Source organism: Homarus americanus, unplaced genomic scaffold (assembly GCF_018991925.1).
Source record: "Homarus americanus isolate GMGI-L3 unplaced genomic scaffold, GMGI_Hamer_2.0 scaffold13041, whole genome shotgun sequence".
Lineage (NCBI taxonomy): Eukaryota > Metazoa > Arthropoda > Malacostraca > Decapoda > Nephropidae > Homarus > Homarus americanus.
Window position 1 is genome coordinate 384,831 of NW_024749663.1, and position 19,096 is coordinate 403,926.

The 19,096-nt window shown below is 37.5% G+C and overlaps 1 protein-coding gene across 1 annotated transcript; it reads left to right on the forward strand.

Moving 5' to 3' along the window:
• Nucleotides 1–5,158: 5,158 nt before the first annotated feature.
• LOC121853700 (nucleolar and spindle-associated protein 1-like) lies at nucleotides 5,159–19,088 on the forward strand. Its single transcript, XM_042348034.1, has 13 exons — nucleotides 5,159–5,360; nucleotides 5,819–6,061; nucleotides 6,949–7,000; nucleotides 7,528–7,724; nucleotides 8,764–8,902; nucleotides 9,281–9,368; nucleotides 9,719–9,897; nucleotides 10,266–10,444; nucleotides 11,107–11,173; nucleotides 12,827–13,222; nucleotides 14,460–14,670; nucleotides 14,759–14,878; nucleotides 16,242–19,088. The coding sequence occupies exons 1-12, from the start codon at nucleotides 5,256–5,258 to the stop codon at nucleotides 14,853–14,855; spliced, it is 1,953 nt and encodes a 650-aa protein (XP_042203968.1). The 5' UTR covers nucleotides 5,159–5,255; the 3' UTR covers nucleotides 14,856–14,878; nucleotides 16,242–19,088.
• The last annotated feature ends 8 nt before the right edge of the window (nucleotides 19,089–19,096 follow it).

Sequence of the window (19,096 nt, forward strand, 5' to 3'; positions counted from 1 at the left end):
ACACACACACACACACACACACTTAAAACTGAGACAGATAGAAAGATAAACAGGAAAATAATACTACATAGAAAGAAAAACCAAATGACGTAACCAAATTCCTAGACAAACTATTTTTTTTTTTCAGGAAACACGGAAACGCCCTAAGTCGTGGCCGTCCTTGATGATTGTCCGTGATTCCGTCATTATGTGGGTTAGGAGCGCCTGGTGGTGGTGGTGGTGAAAGGGGGGGTGGGTGAAGGGGTGGGGTGGGGTGGGTGATGGGGGGGGGTGGGGTGGGGTGGGGTGGGTGACTTACCGCCAAGGTGATCGTAGTTCCTTCTGGGAGAAAAACAGAGAGGAAGCGTAGAAATCTTAATAAACTACTGGAAACTGAAGGATTTACCTGTACTTTACTTAATTATGATCATGAAAGGGAAGTTACGTTTAGTTTTGAGATTCTAAAAGATTCGTACGTTCGAATATTTATTTATTTTTTGATCATAGGATGAGATAACGTAACGATTGGTTGAGTTGAAATGAAGTTAGGATCAGTATTGCAGAGTTTTAGCGTAAGTGCAATTTTATGTTGGTCGTCTTCAATTTAGGTTTCAATGGGTTAGTTAAATATGGCCGAACATTATGTAGCGAGGGAAATAAAGCGGGAAATAACAGTAGCTGAAGGTCGTGTAGTAATATATGTACTAAGAGAGGGGTGGAGGGAAGGAATTAAGGAGCCAGTCTGGGTAGCTGCTGATGTGGTCACCTACCGGGGAAATAACCAAGGCAAGAAAGTCTGATAATAATGTAACACTGAAACGTAAACAAACATATAATTACACCTCGTCATTCTCTTGGTTATGTTAGAAAAAATTATATTCCTGTAGTATTCGTTTCTCAGTTAAGTAGGATTAGTCCATCCTCAAGACACTGTACTTGTATGGAATCCAACACGCTTTATGGCAACGTATAGGAAGATTCTCATTTATTTTCCCCGCCACCAAGTTGTTGTCTTGATATGAGTGGTGAATGTTTGTGTTGTGGTGAAACTCTTCTTATACAATACATTTAACTTTTTTTTTTTTTTTTTCACGGAACTCTGGACTGTTGCTGCGTCACTGTTATGTCATCACTCTAGTAAATTGTCACTCTAGGATATATCAACATACTCCTCAACATACCACTGTGAGTATAACACCATACATTGTTTATTATATATTACGATACATATAGCAGCACATAATATTGCACATGACATCAAATATTAACTCTACATGATCCGCTTGGTGTCATCGAGTGTATGCCTTTCACACATCATGAGCACATCCAACTAAAGCCCTGAGGTTCTATAAGATTAACTCCCCACAGAAGAAAACTCATAGAAAAGGGGAAAATAAACCTTAAAACTCACAGTGTCCAAGACGTTCCAGAAATAGTCGCAATTCCTCCATAATGACAACTGTTTGAGCTTTCCTGGTCATCTGACAAGGACAAGAGATCCGTAGTGGTATTAAGTGACACGGAACTTTCCTCCCTAACTGTACAAGTGTGTGTCACGAATGCAAGGTTACCACTGATATATTATTACGACAAACTGTAACTTGTAATTCAGACAACAATTTTGATTTTTATCTTTCCCTGAACATTTTCATCACACTGACTATTCTCTGACCGACTGTTGTTATCAAGGGGTGTACCGAAGGCATCCATCGGTCATGTTTGAAAAATATTGATGAGTTAATAGATTATCTTTAACCTCACACCGTAACTATATCAGATTACCGGAGCTCAAAATACAGGGTCGTCGAAAAACAATGGCCAGATTTAAATACATAACCTGGGCACTCTTTTACGACAACATGCCAGGTATCTAGGCCCGCTCCCGTCCCCGCTCCATCGCCCCCCCCCCCTTTCCTTCTCCACCTCCCGCCTACCCTTAATCAGTCAATCAAGGTGTTTTCCTTAAGTCTTTGTGTTGCCTCTACACTGTGTGGCCGTCTGTGTGTTGCCTCTACACTGTGTGGCCGTCTGTGTGTTGCCTCTACACTGTGTGGCCGTCTGTGTGTGGCCGTCTGTGTGTGGCCTCTACACTGTGTGGCCGTCTGTGTGTTGCCTCTACACTATGTGGCCGTCTGTGTGTTGCCTCTTACACTGTGTGGTGTCTTTGTGTTGCCTCTACACTGTGTGGTTGTCTTGTGTTGCCTCTACACCGTGTGGCCGTCTTTGTGTTGCCTCTACACTGTGTGGTTGTCTTTGTGTTGCCTCTACACTGTGTGGCCGTCTTTATGTTGCCTCTACACTGTGTGGCCGTCTGTGTTGCCTCTACAGTACACCGTGTGGCCGTCTTGTGCTGCCTCTACACGTGGCCGTCTTGTGTTGCCTCACCAGGCCGTCTGTGTGTTGCCTCTACACTGTGTGGCCGTCTGTGTGTTGCCTCGCACTGTGTGGCCGTCTTTGTGTTGCTCTCTACACTGTGTGTGCTGTCTGTGTGTTGCTCCTACACTGTGTGGCGTCTGTGTGTTTCCTCTACACTGTGTCTTTGTGTTGCCTCTACACTGTGTGGCCGTCTTTGTGAGCCTCTACACTGTGTGGCCGTCTGTGTGTTGCCTCTACACTGTGTGGCCGTCTGTGTGTTGCCTCTACACTGTGTGGCCGTCTTTGTGTTGCCTCTACACTGTGTGGCTGTCTTTGTGTTGCCTCTACACTGTGTGGCCGTCTTTGTGTTGCCTCTACACTGTGTGGCCGTTTTGTGTTGCCTCTACACGTGTGGGTGTCTTATGTTGCCTCTACACTGTGTGGCCGTCTGTGTTGCCTCTACAGTACACTGTGTGGCCGTCTTTGTGTTGCCTCTACACCGTGTGGCCGTCTTGTGTTGCCCTCTACACTGTGTGGCCGTCTGTGTGTTGCCTCTACACTGTGTGGCCGTCTGTGTGTTGCCTCTACACTGTGTGGCCGTCTGTGTGTTGCCTCTACACTGTGTGGCCGTCTGTGTGTTGCCTCTACACTGTGTGGCCGTCTGTGTGTTGCCTCTACACTGTGTGGCCGTCTGTGTGTTGCCTCTACACTGTGTGGCCGTCTTTGTGTTGCCTCTACACTGTGTGGCCGTCTGTGTGTTGCCTCTACACTGTGTGGCCGTCTTTATGTTGCAACTACACTGTGACTATCCACACAAAGTCCCATGTGGTGTAGGTCGGTCCGTCACTGTTCAGGTAAGGGCGTACATCGGCGTGTCTTACCTGCAGTGGCTGGCTCTCACACCTGCAACAGAAGATTATCAGAAATAATCATTGCATAATTTACTGCACAAATAATACAAGAAAACAAAATATTTAAATACATTGTGTTATGAAAACGAAGGTAAGCACTGTGAAGCTTTATTCAACTTAATTTAACATCAGTATCCATACATCTGTAATAAACAGAATAAACAGGAATTACAAATTAATAATGACTAAGCTTCACATAACAGAAATTGGCTTAACACAAATAAACATAACATAACATAAGAAATATAAGAGAACTTCAAACAATATAATCTATAGCATTTAACCAACTAAGCATAACACATCACATTGATTGAAAGTGAAGTATATTGGTTGAACCCTCACCACCACACTTCCTCCCTCTTCCTTGCCCTCCTCTTCTTCCCCCATAAATAATTATCACAAGACAGCCCCAGTAATTTTAATAGACATTTGCACAATGAAATGCTACGATTTTATTATTTATTTCTTACAATTTTGGGCCAAGGTCGCTTATATACCAAAATGGCAAAACAGTTTTCTTTGGTTGACGAACTTAGTTTTAGGGGATAACTATAGTATGTTACTGTTAGCTCCATAAAGTAAGGCTATTTTCTTTCACTGGTAATATCGGCAATATATACCAAGGTTTTGTCAAGGCTTTCGACAGCGTACCCGATGAAAGGCTGAGAATTAAACTGGAAGGGTACGGATTCGGGGAAATGTCCTAGCGGGAAACAAAGTAATCAGTTGAACAAGTTTTCACAATCGAGGTTAACGCTCAAGTCGATCCAGATCGAAACAGCTTTGAACCAACCGAATCAGAGTTCTAACCAGTTGGCTTATTATTATCATCAATATGTATTAAATTTTTAACCGATGATGTGTCATGTATCGTTGAGGTTAGTAACATACTAGAAAATGAATTAGTTAGTCATTTTATTATATACGTGTGGGGTATGAGATGTTTGGTTCACACTCAGGATGGAATGGAGAAAGGAAACTCACAATGTGCTCTCTATATACATGTTGTATTGGATGTACAATGCAGCTTGGTGCTGGGAAGGCAGCATGGTTACAAGCGTGATGTAGAGAGAGCTGGTTGGTGAGGGTGCTCAGAGGAGGACCAGCTTGTGGGTCGCCATGCTCGCCGGCGGGAGAGAGGACCGCCAGGCAGGCGGAGGAGGAGGAGGTGTTGCTGGCTGGTTGGTGTAGGTAGAAAGAGACAGGTCACCACGAGGTCAGGTCTTAAATAGCGGGGGCAGGCGTGGCTTAGTAGTTGACCCCCGCTCCGTGATGTATGGCGTCGCTGGTTGACCTAGACCATGAGGCATACACTGGGGAATTGGTGGGGTCGGCTACTCACGTATATAAAGCAAATATGTGTATTTATGAGTTCTGTTGTGTTAATATTTACGTTAACTTATTTTATAACTATAAATAGTGGGTATATTTGCTCTGGCGCCCCAAAACATGAAAGTAACCAGTATACTTTAAACGGTAAACCTATGTAGAAGTTTCCAAACAATATAATCACTATACACAAATTTTATTGTTGTATGATGTATAATTTATGATTTATAATATAATATATTAACATATTATGCATTAGACTCAGTAAAATATTATTAAAATATATTTTATGATACATTAGGGGAAGAATACAATGTAACGAAGCCACGTTGACGCTTCCGGACACAGCTTGTCAACACTGCCTGGTGCTGGGGGCTACATCTACCACAAGACAATTTACTCTTTAAATTTCACCACGATTATCATTCTACCATTATTATTATCATCAACCCTAATACTTTTATCAATAATTACTGAATAATGTCAAGAAGAATTTAAATTACACACCTAACTTTTACCCATATCTGTCAGCCAATCAGAACGCGCCTCTCTCTCTCTCGACCAATAGCATCACTTGGGTGGGGGAGTTTAAATCTGTTTACAGGAGGGACGTGATAGCCTAGTACAGCCTTCCTTATTCTTTATCGTGGTTTTTAACCTTTTTACTCTCGTTTTAAGACCATGAAGTCAGAGAATTATACTCATGAAGACCTTCGGGACAAGAAATATGGCGAATTACTTAAAATAGGGAAGGTATTGGGGTTAAAAACTTCCAAAAGGTTGAAGGTAAGTTGGTTAATTTTCCTTGTCTTACAGCTAAATATTTTATGGTTATTATATAGGATTAACCCTCGAGAGAAATTGATTGAAAACATTTTTAAAAACGCCAGATTTTCATTGTTATATTATAGTGAACATTTGTAGTTTGTGGAAATATGTTAAAAAAAATGGATATATTTTTAATAAACGCTATTTAACATTTGTGGGTATGAAGGACAGACCTAACCTAACCTAACCTAACCTAACCAATCTAACCTAACCTAACCTAACCTGACCTGACCTAACTTCCCCGGTATATTAAAAAGAAAGAACTTACTTTTAAACATATTTCCACAAAGTTAATTTAACTATAGATAGGTAGTCCAAACAAGCTATTAATGTCTTGAGGATAAGGCATGTAACTCGCTAAATTAACTTAATGTGTAGAAAATTATTTATTCTGCTAAATTATTTTTCTTTTACAGACAGAGAAACTCATTGAAGCCCTACTTAAATATCAGAAAGACAATGTCAAAACTGAAGATATTGAAGATACTATAAGTGAGGATGCAGAGGCTGTAATTGCTGCTCTGGAAGACGCTGCATCGAGTGACGTCCTGGAAAACACTGACAGTACAAATCCACAAGAAGTAGAATCAACGCTGGAGTTTCTGTCAGATATTCAGTTCCCTGATTCATTTTTTGCAGAGGAAGATGATCCACCGCAGGTAATAGGGATGTTAAGAGTAGTCAGGCAGGTTTGGAGAGAAATTTATGTTGAGTTACTGTAAGTTCTTGATTAACGTGTGCGTAGGTAAAACGTAGTGGATATTTTGCCGTGACCAGCTAAGTTCCTACTAATACTATTTTACCGTGAATGCGCCAAAGCACTTTCTGTTTAATATGACGGGGTCAGTCCCCTGGCTAGGAAGTTAGGTAAGGTTTGGTAGGTTTCTGTGGTTGGTTATTGGTTTGGCTTTAACATAAGCAGAAAAGGGTAAATGAGGTGAGAATAAGACCATTTTTCACTCCAAATAAAGAAAAATTTCAGTACAGTATTTGTTCCTAACATCATTTCATGAATATTTTCTCAAAAGACCTCTCAAGGTATTATAGTTATAGATACAACTAATGGTGGGGAGGACGAGAGAAGGCAAAGGCAGAGGTGAAAGGAGAGTCTATAAATAAAATATATATTGTGTATTAACTCCCTACATTTCCAAGTCAGAACAAAAGTCCTCTGATCAGCAGAAGACAGTAGTCCCCTTCTCCTCCTGTGTATGCCACATAATTGACCACAGTAGCTAGGTAATTCATTTTTTGGGCTTTAACTTTTGAGTTGAGGATGGAGGAGTGGGGGAGAATCTTCTTCATAACAGCCAACCTACAGCATAATAAGGAAAGACTTGAAAGATTGAGAACAAATCTCAGTACCATTAATTATTTTTTTTCTTTCATATTCTGTGTTATTCTTTTATTTCTACAATATATTTTTTACTTCTGATTTGCAGTGTATTAATTTTCTTTTTACAATACAAATCACATATAAATATTTTGTACCTGTACTGTAGCTATTGTATATAGAATATTCTAAAGCTGTGTTTGCTTTATGCAGGTTGAAGCAGCTCCAGCAGAGAGAGGTCATTACAGGAAGAGTAATGAGAATGGTAAGGGACGTACAGTACAGTACAGTAGTGTGAAGTTTCAGTTTCCTGATAATTGCATCTTTTTTTTTCGATGTCTGTGGCTTTTTTAATGGTTGTAAATCAGGACCGAAATATGAACAGTGTTCAGTATACAAGGTATAATTTTACTTTTTACATATTTTGCCAGCCCTCAAATTTAACATTCAAGTCTCCTGTGTCAGGTACACAGCAGTCTCATTTTATTTTATATACATGTTCACCAGATTTTGTGTTCCACTTAGTGTACCTTCCTTATTCACAAGTTATCACAGTTATTTGATACATAGTACAGGAAAAAATCTAAGTACCCTGTACAGTACGTACTTGTCTTATGGTTAAAGAACTTTGTTGTCTGTTTGTTGATCAAATCAAACAAATTCATGCTTAGAAAAAATTATATTATCCCCATCCTAATAGGGGATGTAGTACTGGGGCATGGGAAGAAAGCCACACCTGATTGATACTAAAAAAAAAACTGCGTGCACTTACAGACATTGTATATTTTTCAGCTGTTAGGAATGCCCAACATGTCACAAAGCGACGTCGCACAGCAACTTTTGATATTGGAAAGAAAACTGAGAACTCAACAGAGGAGGAAGTTGTTAGTGCACCAAAACGACGCAGAACTTCTACATTTAAGGTTTTAACTGAAACAGATAAAAACAGTCCAGCCACTGATGTGTCACCAGCTGTCAGTAATCAGCAGGTTAGTTAGCTTCAGTGATTTTATGGATTGTTTTCAACATGTCTGCTTGAAGTGCAAAATATCTTGTGCTGTACTTATTATAGCTTATGTTAACAAATGTAAACTTTTACATTTAAAGTCATATTTCAGTAATGAAGACAAATTTTTGCCAAATTTGGTGAATATGACCAACTAATGATACAGTGATATCCCCGTTAGCTGGAACAATTGGTGCAGAACACTTCCGGGAATGAGAGATTACCCGGTAACGAGACGACTCTCTCAAACCGGAAAAAAAATCCCTCATCCCCGGAATTATCCGGGTAACGGGAAAATTTTTCTCTGAATTTCCAGAAAATGTGCCTGATTTTCATCTCTCAAACCCGGAAACCCTCTCCCCGGAATTTTCCGGGTATCGGTAAAATTTTCTCATGGTTTTTGGGAAAATTGCTCCCAAAGCCAGAATTTTCCGGAAAATTCCGGCTTTGGGAACGATTTTCCAAGATAATTTAAATTCCGGCTAACGGAAATATTGCTGTACCTGTCTACCTCAAGAAATTAGGTCATTGGGACCTGTTTTGGAGCAAAATATGCGGTAATTTTGAATCCAACTCCAGCTCAACAATGGGCCAGCCTGTTATTGTTTACAGTATACTTAACACTGAAAATAGATAGATTGGCCTGCTTTACACTGCTTATCAAGAAAAACTTTTCCTCATTCATGCAAACTTTCTTTATATTTTACAGGATTACCAAAAGTAAATACAGACCACATCCTTTCTGTTATCTATTCACTTTAAATTCTCTAACATCCCCTTCAACCACTCAGTGCCAGGGTCTCTTATCATTCGTGCACACAGTTGCTTCCTGGATGATCACCCCCCCCCTCCCCCTCTCTGCTGCCCACCTCACTTTTGGTATGTCCTTCATCCCATTGTTCAGTGTCTGTTTGTCCTTATCACTAAATTATATCCACTTTGTAAGAATATTTTACTGTACTTCCAATTCTGTAAATCATTCTGGGAAACCCTGTTAATAGCTATTAAATCTTATTAACCAGACTGAGGAAAACAATGAGCAACTAAACCAGCTGGTACATAAAATCTCCAACAAGAGACAAACAAGAAAGTCTGTGGTTGCAGCTGTAGCCACACCAGCTGTTTTGAGTGAAGATCATCACCGCCCTACTACTAGGAAACGTAAATACAAATACAGTACTGTATAATGTTTAGTAATGAGACTGAAATAAGGTTTCTTCTTAATTAAATTTTTCCTGAACATATGTGTATAGAATGATGCAGTCCATCTTGTTATACTGAAAATAAAGAATGGAATATAGATGGTACAGTATTTACATAACAGTAGTTATAAAGACATTTAAAGTGTATTTATATATTATATACTACTGTAATAAATGTTATTTCAAGAAACTAACGACTGATTAGTGATGAAATAGGATGGTGCAGGTTTTGGAATTGATGACAGCTTAACAACATTAATTTATATCAGTTATGGTTTTAGAAGTTACCCTAAATAAACACTTATTTTTTCATCTAATGTATATTTTCCCATAATAGGAACAGTTAGTGCCACATCTAAGCCAGAGGCAAAGTCACCCTTGGAGACAGCTACAGAAGAAAAACACCAAACCTCAAATGTACAAAGGTAAATATATGGCACTACACTGTATGTTTTCTGCTATACTATGCCTCACTTTGTGTGTGTGTGCAAACCATTGGGTTTGGACTTGGTACCCTAAATTAAGGATAGCTGAGACCTAAGCCAAAGAATATGGGTCTTTCCTGTAATCTAGGTTTACCTTGGTTAACTAGGTATACGTACTTTGCTATACCTTTGTGACCAGATTGTACCTTAGTGTACCTGTAGTACCTTCCTGGGCCTGGTGCACCCTGAAAGTACTAGACAGTACCTCTATTTTAATACTTTCTTACTGTTAGAAGTGTGCCTTATATATTTGTTGTACAATACAGTATTTCTGTTTGGTATACTTACAGCATGTCTCGGCAAAAAAGTCTGGTAAAGACAGCTACTCCATCATCAACACGGAGATCTCAGATTGGAATGAAATGCCCTGTAACTACTCATAGCAACACTAAGGCCAAACAAGGTGCAAAAATTGTCAAACCAATATTTACTGTTGGGAGAGCTGATCCTCCAAATGCCAAAAAAGAGGGTAAGCACAGTACATTGTTTGTGATTTATATCATTTCCAGTATGTATACAGTGTAAAGCATGTATGTATGCATGTAAAGAAAAGTATACTTCCCTGTCCATAGAGTGAAAGGGAGAAAGAACTTGTTGATTATTGAAGGGGAATATTAGATTGTGTGGGACATTTAGCCTTCAACTTTTAAAGAATGTATATTCTGCATTCAGTTAACAATGACCCATAGAATCAGAGCTTAAAGAACTGTTCTCATTAAATATTTCCACACCACTGGTATTTATTATGTCTGTCTTAAAATTATAAATGAAAAGTTGCTGAGTTCAAAACATATGTTAGGTTTAAAAGATGGATTGCAGAGTCTTCTCATTTTTTAGGATCTAAACATGATGGCTCCAACATTCCTCGATTCCTGTCCTACGCACGTAAGTTAAAAGTGCCAAACTTTGCCAAAATCCACGAACGAGCATTCAGCCGAATGGAAGCTCTTGATGATTATATTGATAAGAAGCGGAAGCGAACTGATACCACTGGGAGTTCAACCAAGAAACCTCCGGTATGTAGTGATTTAAATGTATATTTATCTGTTATCATATTTTTATACCAACAAGTCTTAATTATCTACCTCCTAGGGCAGTCAGGGTTCAAAACCTTAGTTTAAGTTCAACCACATCACCTAAAAAGTATTATTCCAGGATACTACAATCAAGGAGCATACTCGGGATAATTCACAATTTCAGTTGATGGGTCAAAAAGGAAGATTTTTCCTATTGAACCACAGTTTATCAGAGGCTGAATAAAATACCTTATTGGAGTTTACCAGTGGGCAGTCAAATTACAATACTGTATAAGCAAAACTTCTTACATTTTTGCTCTTAAAGTGCCTTATAATGGCTCCTAAACTTCTTTGTGCAATTAAATCCACCACAGTAGAATTTTCAAACTTCTCCCCATTATAGTGTACCTTATTACTGAGTGGAATTTTTTGTGATTCCTCTATGAAGATGAAGGAATTTTGGCTAATGTCTGGTGAAGACTATCTTGCTACTTAGTGCATACGCCTTCATGATCAAAAGTGTACTTTGATCTTTTGGATTGGAAGGCATAACTAGATGTCATAATGATATATGATCTAATATTTTCAAAAACATTTTGTTGTCATGGTATGCCTTGTTTACTGAAGTAGAAGTAATGGTTCTCTCAAAATTTCTCCTCTAGGTTGCACAGGAAAAAGTGTTCCAGCCAACTGTTACAAGTGTCAAGAATTTAAATTTCAACTTTGTATGTAAGTTTTCTTCCTTTGAGTTTTAAGTACAGTAATTACTTAATAAATATTCATCGGCCTAAACTCAATTTTCATAGATTCTGAAGAGTAGTGAATTAATGTGAGGTGCCAAGATTCATTGTTGAGGCTAAGAATTTACATTGTGTGCTGTAACTGTAAATGTAGGATAAAGATATGATAAACTGTGTAGGAGCATTGCTACTGGTTTTGTCTCTTTACTTTTGTTTTCTACATATGTTATCTCTCTCTCCACCCTTGTTTTAGGTTTCTCTTATCCATTGATCTACCCTCATTCAAAAGTGAGGATTCATTGCAAAAGATCAATAGTTCTTGTCTCGGTTTTCATCTTATGGTTGATTTATAGTAATGTACAGTACTGCACAACACAAATTGTATGCAAAAACAACATCTAGCAAGGGAACAACGTTCTAAAATGACAGCAGAATATGAACTCAGCAACCCAAGCAGCTAGTCCACCCATGCACCTGACACGTGGGGGTGTGCTGAAGCACGATGCAAACTCATGGAAGTCCCAGAATATTTATTCCCAGGTCCAGAGCAGAGAGAGTTTCTTGAATTTTTCTCTGATTTTTCCAGAAAATGTGTCTGATTTTCAACTTTGAAAATCACTCCCAAACCCGAAATTGAGAGATATTTTCCGGAAAAATTCTGAGCAAATTTAAATTCCAGCTAAAAGGGATTCCGTCTCATGGGGATATTACTTCAGTGATCTATCTGTTAACTGGAATCTTCAATCCACAGAACTTTCTATTACTCGGAAATTTTTAAGCATACCAAGAAATTATGACAAATTTCCATTCTGGGCATTTAAATGAATTTCAGAGAGTTTGCATAATGCACCGACATGTGCCAAGCATGTGGCTGAGAAGGCTCAGAGTGCTTGTGAGCTACGATTGGGTGTAACAGAATGGGACACCTATGATTGACTGATGTATCTCGCAGCCTGTCTATTCAAGTTCAAGCATCATGACACTCTTAGTTCATTGTCTGCTGCCATTGTACAAGCTCATTCTCTTCCCCATTGCTGTTTTCATTACAACCTGTGTTGTGCAGTACTGTATATTACTGTACCAGCATATAATCGGCCAAGAATACCGTTAAAGCAGTGTTAAGACGTAAAAAGTGCTTACAGTTAAGTATACTGTACTGTACACTCAGTAAGTGTGAAAGTACCACATGTACAGTATTATACACAACAGAGTGGACAGTGTATACTAGTGTGTACACTGTATGCTAGTGTGTACACTGTATGCCATATGAAACACTCTTCTACTTTGTACAACACTTTTATCACGCTCACATTATTTTAGGCTGTGGCCACAAGTGAAAATATTTACGGCCAGCAAAAAAGGCGTATAAACTAATATCTGTTCTAAATGTGTTAAAAGATGAATGTGTTACAGTAATGATCCTGAATAAATCATCTATAAGTGTTTCAACAAAAGATCCTTAAAATATAATTTCAGCATGACACAGTACTGTATAATTATGGGAACTCAATTCTTTATGGAAAAAAGTTTATACTGTAGTTTATAAAATCAGTTCTAACTGAAATATTTAAAGTAAGCCACATTATAACTGCCATATTTTCATTTCAACTACTGATAATTTTCTTGTCTTATTTTTCTTCAGCCACAAGGTCTCCAGCTTTCTCCAAGCTAAAAAGTATTCAAAAACCTGAGATGCCAACACATAAGTCTCTAGCAAGTCCTCCAAAATCTTCAAAAGGGTCTCCAAAAGGAGTGCAAGTATTTGGGAAAACTATAAAGGAAGCTCCCAAATCAATCAATAAACCATCTAAATCTTCAAGAACTGCGAAGAAATCTGTAACCCTAAGATCCACCAAAACTGAAAATGAATCCAATACTCAACAAACACCCAGAGTATCTCTTAGAAACACTGCAGGAGAGAGGAAAAGTTCCACAAAGCTTGGTTCTGAAACAGCTTCAAAGGTCACATCAGTAAGGCGTTTTACTTCTTCAGTTCATTGTGGTGCCTTACCACAACTTAAAGAAAATGTTAAGCCTGGTAAGAAAAATATTCTTTACTGTACATACTGTAATGCTTAGCCTTTTACCTTACAACCCTTAAAATTTGGATTGTCAACTGTAGCCAGGAGGGAAAAGGGGCTTTTGGTGTGGCCCTAGGGGGTCACTGGTATGATCCTGGGCACTCCCAGCCATAAATGGGTACAATCCCTAGCTCTACAAGATGGGGAAGTGAAGTCAGTCAGCTGTAATACCAGCCATGCTGCCTCTTTGCATACCAGAGGTTTAGTATATAAATGTGCTGTATCCACACTGTCCCTAATGGTATCGTGGGACTGCCATGAAATTGTTATATCAGAGTTTTAAATTGAGTTATATCATTCTTGCTTAAGGGGTTGCCACCCCTCAAAGACTTAAAAGTATGCTGAGAGCTACTATGACCAAGTGAATATAGTACTCACCCCTGTCTTGAGAGTCACTGGTTTACATCCAGTCACCCCAGTTCATCTAGTTGTGAGTGATTACTTAGATTTGCAGTTTGGGAAGTGAAGGTAGTCAGGTGCATGCTAGTCACACTGATTCCTTGTTTACCAAAGACTGTATGCAGTGTACTATATCCACACTGCCCTTACCAGTGAAAAAAAGTTGTTCTACCTGCCCATTTTAATTTTTTCTAGCTCAGAACACAACTTTTCAGCTGCTTGGAAGTCACCATGACTTGTACAGTAAACCTTACTTTATCTGCATTCAAGTGATTACAGAATTTATTGTTTTACATTAAGTAGTAAATTATGAAATTTATGTGGTCTTGTGTATACTTTTTTCTTGTGTGTATGTATTGCCGTTTTTTTCTACTTTCATATAATAATGAAAGTTTTCACCATTAGCTTAATTGTAATGTAACAAAGCATGATGAAGAATTTGCCAAATTCTTTGATTACTAATGAGTTCTGATCCTTAAGAATGTGGACATTGTCGGTGAATGGTGTTTGCCAGAAGAGTGTACATCTGTGAGTTATGCTTTGTTACCGTTTATGTAAGGTGGACTGGGTTCATAAAGCATCACAAAAAGATAGTGGAGGAAAGGATGAAATGATAAGCAAACATAAATGCAGTACATGTAAATGGGTAACTAAAGTAATTTCCCAGAAGCTGAAATGATCATTCTTTAACACACTGTACTCATATTTTCATCTTATCATACAGCTCTCTCTCTCTCTCTTTGTATGTGTGTGTATCTTACTGTATAACCATTAATCAAATATAACTCATTTCAGCAAACCAGTCTCTGATCACTCCTGCTCCTGTGAAGCTGCTTGCTTCTCAGAAATCAAGTCCAGGGGCTGCACAAAAAAGGACTGACTATGACCCAAAGGCCACTATAAACAAGCCCCTAGGTTATGTTCCTTATAAAGGGGCTATGAAACCACTTCCTGATCGAGCTACATTGAAGAATATGGCACTAAGGAATCCCAATATTAAATCCAGGTTAGAAGTAACAAGATTGTGTTGTCATGTTAAAGTCTATAAAAATGTATATAGATGGCAGTTGTATTTATTTATTTATTTTTTACAGCCAACAAATACGTGAGGGCCAGAAGAAGATCCTTAAGGGTGTCAGATTCAACAAACGATTTGAACTCCAGATGGCCAACAGAGGCATCAATCTATAGGACCAAGTGGATTCTTGTTAATGGTAAGCTTTCATTATAGTACATGAAGCATATTTCCTTGGTTCTTAAAATCTCCCTCATCCTGCTGCTGTGGTTGATTCTTAAATAGAAATTTGTTATTGTAGAATTTTCTATGAAATATATAGGATATACACTCAACGTGATTAGATTCAATAAAACACAGTATTTATCAATTACACTTTCTAAAATAGACGATCTCCCACCAATCATTTTTCAGGATGCAGTCATTCTGCCAAATTCTAATATACATATGCTAGGCCTCACCATTTCCTCTAAAATGTCATGGAAGCCAACACACATCCAATTCAAAGAAATTGAAAAATGGGTTCAATGGGGTTACATTTTTGGAGGCTTTTTTTTCATATACAGGTAGTCCCCGACTTACGACTGCTTGCACTTACGTCCATCGTGCACTTACGACCTGCTCTGACCTTACGACCGCCGCAGTTGTGACCAATTATTATGATTTTTTTTTTTTTTTTTTTCAAATGAGACACGCATTTTCTATACTGAAACGTTTCCGGTTAATGTAGTCTCCATGTATAATTAGAAAATTATGGGGGCCCTGTGTGCATTCAGCTGACTACATTAAAGGTAAGTGCTCAGTCACACTGTATCCATTCCACACTATTTATTACTTTTACTGTACGTACTGTATTTCATTGATTTTTTTTTTTTTTAAACAAGTTTTGAAAAAAAAATTTATCTGTCGGACTTACGACCTGGATTTGGGTCCCTAACCCCGTCGTAAGTCGGGGAGCACCTGTATATAGCTGCAAGCACAGTGGAGTAAAAGCTGATAATCATTACAAGGCAATACAATTCTGCCCATAATAAGACACATTATTGGAAACATAGATACTGAAATGGGAAATACACTGAAAAGTTAAATAAAGAAAATTACTTTACCAATAAAATGCACATATCCACTCCATGTTATGATCAGTCTCTTGATTTTGTTCATAAAACAGTCACTTGTACATGTAATTGTGGAACACCGAGCACTCAACGAATATTTCACATTCTCAAACTGGCATAAAACAAAGTGACAAATGTTGAAAAGGAATAGTAACGGTTGGTGCTTGGAATTGACACATAAATCAATTTGAGATATGACAAGAGAGGTGCGTATAGGAACACGGCCATGACTCTTGGCGATCGGTAATGGTTGATTGTAGGGGCGATCATTCAACTGAGAGTGACTGATTGTAACTTGGGGATGGGGTATGAGTATGACTGCTTCATTAAAACGAATGATTGTAACATCAGACATCATAACTCTAGGGTAACCTGTACAGTTTTAGAAACTTTAAAGCATATAGGATGAATTTACTTATTAATTTATTTCTTTTGCATTATTTTCAGGAGCTTTAAATGACGATCATATTGTACAACATTTCGTTATTCTTGGACACAGATTAGCAGTGACTAGCTTGTGATACAATGAACCAGAGGTCGTGTTTAATTCAACCTAGGATTTTGTATTGAATTTAGACACCCGCTCTATAAATAGTGAGAAAATGACCAAGGTAACTACTATTGTCAGTTAATATGATTCTGACCTGTAAACTTAGTTTGCTAAATAACAATAGCAGCTGCCTTTACAATGTACCCTTACTCCAAAAAGCATCTTTGCAGAGGGGTTTGATGAATTTCAAAATGCATACTGCAACTCCTATTGTCTCAGTAGGTTTGTCAAAATCCTTCGTTTGTTGTGCCATATTGTCTCACACAAAATCATAAAAAAACATTTGGAGCAAGTGTACAAAAGGTGAATTCTTGCATTGTGACTTTATTAATTATTATGCCTGGAGGTAGAGGACTCTTTTCAGAGATATGCGGCTGATTTTCTGTAATGCTTGTCTCAAGATCTTTACAGAGACTTTAGTCAAGATTTATATGAATACTTATAGGGTGTGGAGGATGTACTGTACATTGTTTATCTTATGGGTGGAAGAGTTGAATATCATTCTTGTGCACCCTAAAAAATTTATTTGATTTACATCTTACTTTTCAAAATGCTGCTGTGGAAATTCATAAAATAGTGCAACTTTGCTAACATAAGTGATTTTTTTTCTCTCTCAAAAGAAGTCTATTCCTGTTTAATTCATTATGGCTGGAAAATAGTAAATACACACACAGACACATTTTTGAGGAGCTCCAGACCATAACCTGCTAAGAGCCATATGTCACTGAAACATGTTATGTATTGCATTGCATTCCCCAACCTCTCCTCTGTTCACTGGTTAAGTCAGAGAGGCAATTGGGAAGCTAAACATGTGGGTGAGTCCTCTTAAAAGACTATTGTATGTAACACATTCCTACATGAGCATTTTCTTCCATTTTCTATTTTGGCACTTAGCAGATTATGGTCTGGAGCTCCTCATTTGAAATGGTAATATTTTTGTAAGCTTTGCTATTATTTTTATGTAACAAACCTTTGTGCAGTAGCAATATAGTCATAGCCCAAGCTGGGGTATTTCTCATTATGATAGACTACAATGCACACTTCTTCATTTTTTTAAAATTTGGTCATCCTCTTAGTTTACTCTTAAGGATTCTCCATTCATTTCTGATAGTGTATGAGGAATTTTTCTGAGGTTCATGAGATCTTCAGTTGGATACATAAACTAGAGTGAGCTTAGCCCCTTCTTCGGAAACTCATTCCTGTCCATATACAATAATAATCCTGTAGCTTGCAAGAGAGATTTCTTAACAAATCATTATGAAACTTAACAGATTTTGCTATAGTATTTATAATATGTACATAGAATATTTTAATATAAAACCTTTTTCTAAACTTGAATTAGAAAAGGATTTCCTTAATATACAGTACAGTAACCACTCTTTAACTAATGGGTTTTCTAGTTAATGGGATAACACCATCAAGGAATCAGACCATATTTCTCAATAATTATATATATATATATATTTTTTTTTTTTTTATGTGGTACTTAACCTTTGGGACATTGTTCCAATCAGCACATCAAATGGTAATGATAATGATTACTGTATGCCAGCATTAATGGCTTATTGATGTTAAAGGTAAAATTATGATTAATAAGGGTGTAATTTAATGGGCAAAGAAAGCTTTCTATATAAAAGAAAGTTTCATGTAACTGCCCCTACACCAATTTTCCCATTAGTTAAAGGGTTTACTGTACTTTTAGATGTTATAAGTTAGCCGAGTGTGAGTTTTTTGTGATATGGGAAATCAGGCTGATTCATAACAAATATAAATATGCTGTATTGTCACCTTAAAGGTGTGCCTCTTCTCGTTGATTATGTCAACATTGTATTTTTTGCAAGCTCATTTTAATCTGTTGTATACAGTAATTTCTGTTTCCGAAACATCTTCAATATAATAAGTAAATACTATACTTTACCTACATTTCCCTAAAGATAATTAATTTTTTGTAAGTATTGAACTTGATTTCCTTTAAAAGTTTTTTGTGAAAATGTAAATTCTTAAGAGTCATGGCTGACTTTAGGACACCATAGTATGAATAGAAATATTTTCATAAGCTTTAGGTCTTTTTTATACTTATATTAATATAACATTGTTACCAAAAAATTTAAGTTCTATATAATGGATATCAGTTTATGTCCATTGTACTTCAGTATGTTCTCTAAAATTTACATAGAGTGAATGGCTACTGTATATTAATATTAATCCCTTTTTTATATACTCTGGATATTAATACAGGTATCACTCGCTATACAAATAGGTTAGGTTCTTAAAAAACATTTGTCAAGTGAATTTTCGAATAGCAACTAAACGAACATTTGGGAAAAATAAGGTTCTGTTCCCCAATGACAAGAAAACCCCCAATATCCAAAAAACATGAAATCAGTTCACGAACAACAAAAAACCTACCTAGCTAATGGTAAGTAGTACACAACTACCGTAATTTACTACCTAACACATTAAAACATTACTAAAATACTACTGTATCTAGATGAAAATATGCAGCTAAAACCATTAAGGAAAAGCTAAATGAAAGTATCATACGCTGCCATTTGCATTGACTCTGGCTGTGTCACACGTAACCTCCCTCAAGCCCAGCCATAGCAACCCAGCCCTGCTGGAGACGTAAAGAATTGTTTTTTGATCTAATAATACTGTAATTATTTATTTTACTTTATTTGCACATTATTTAATAATGTAGGATTGTGTGTGGGCATGTAACCGAATAAAAAAATATGAAGAAAGTTCTGTT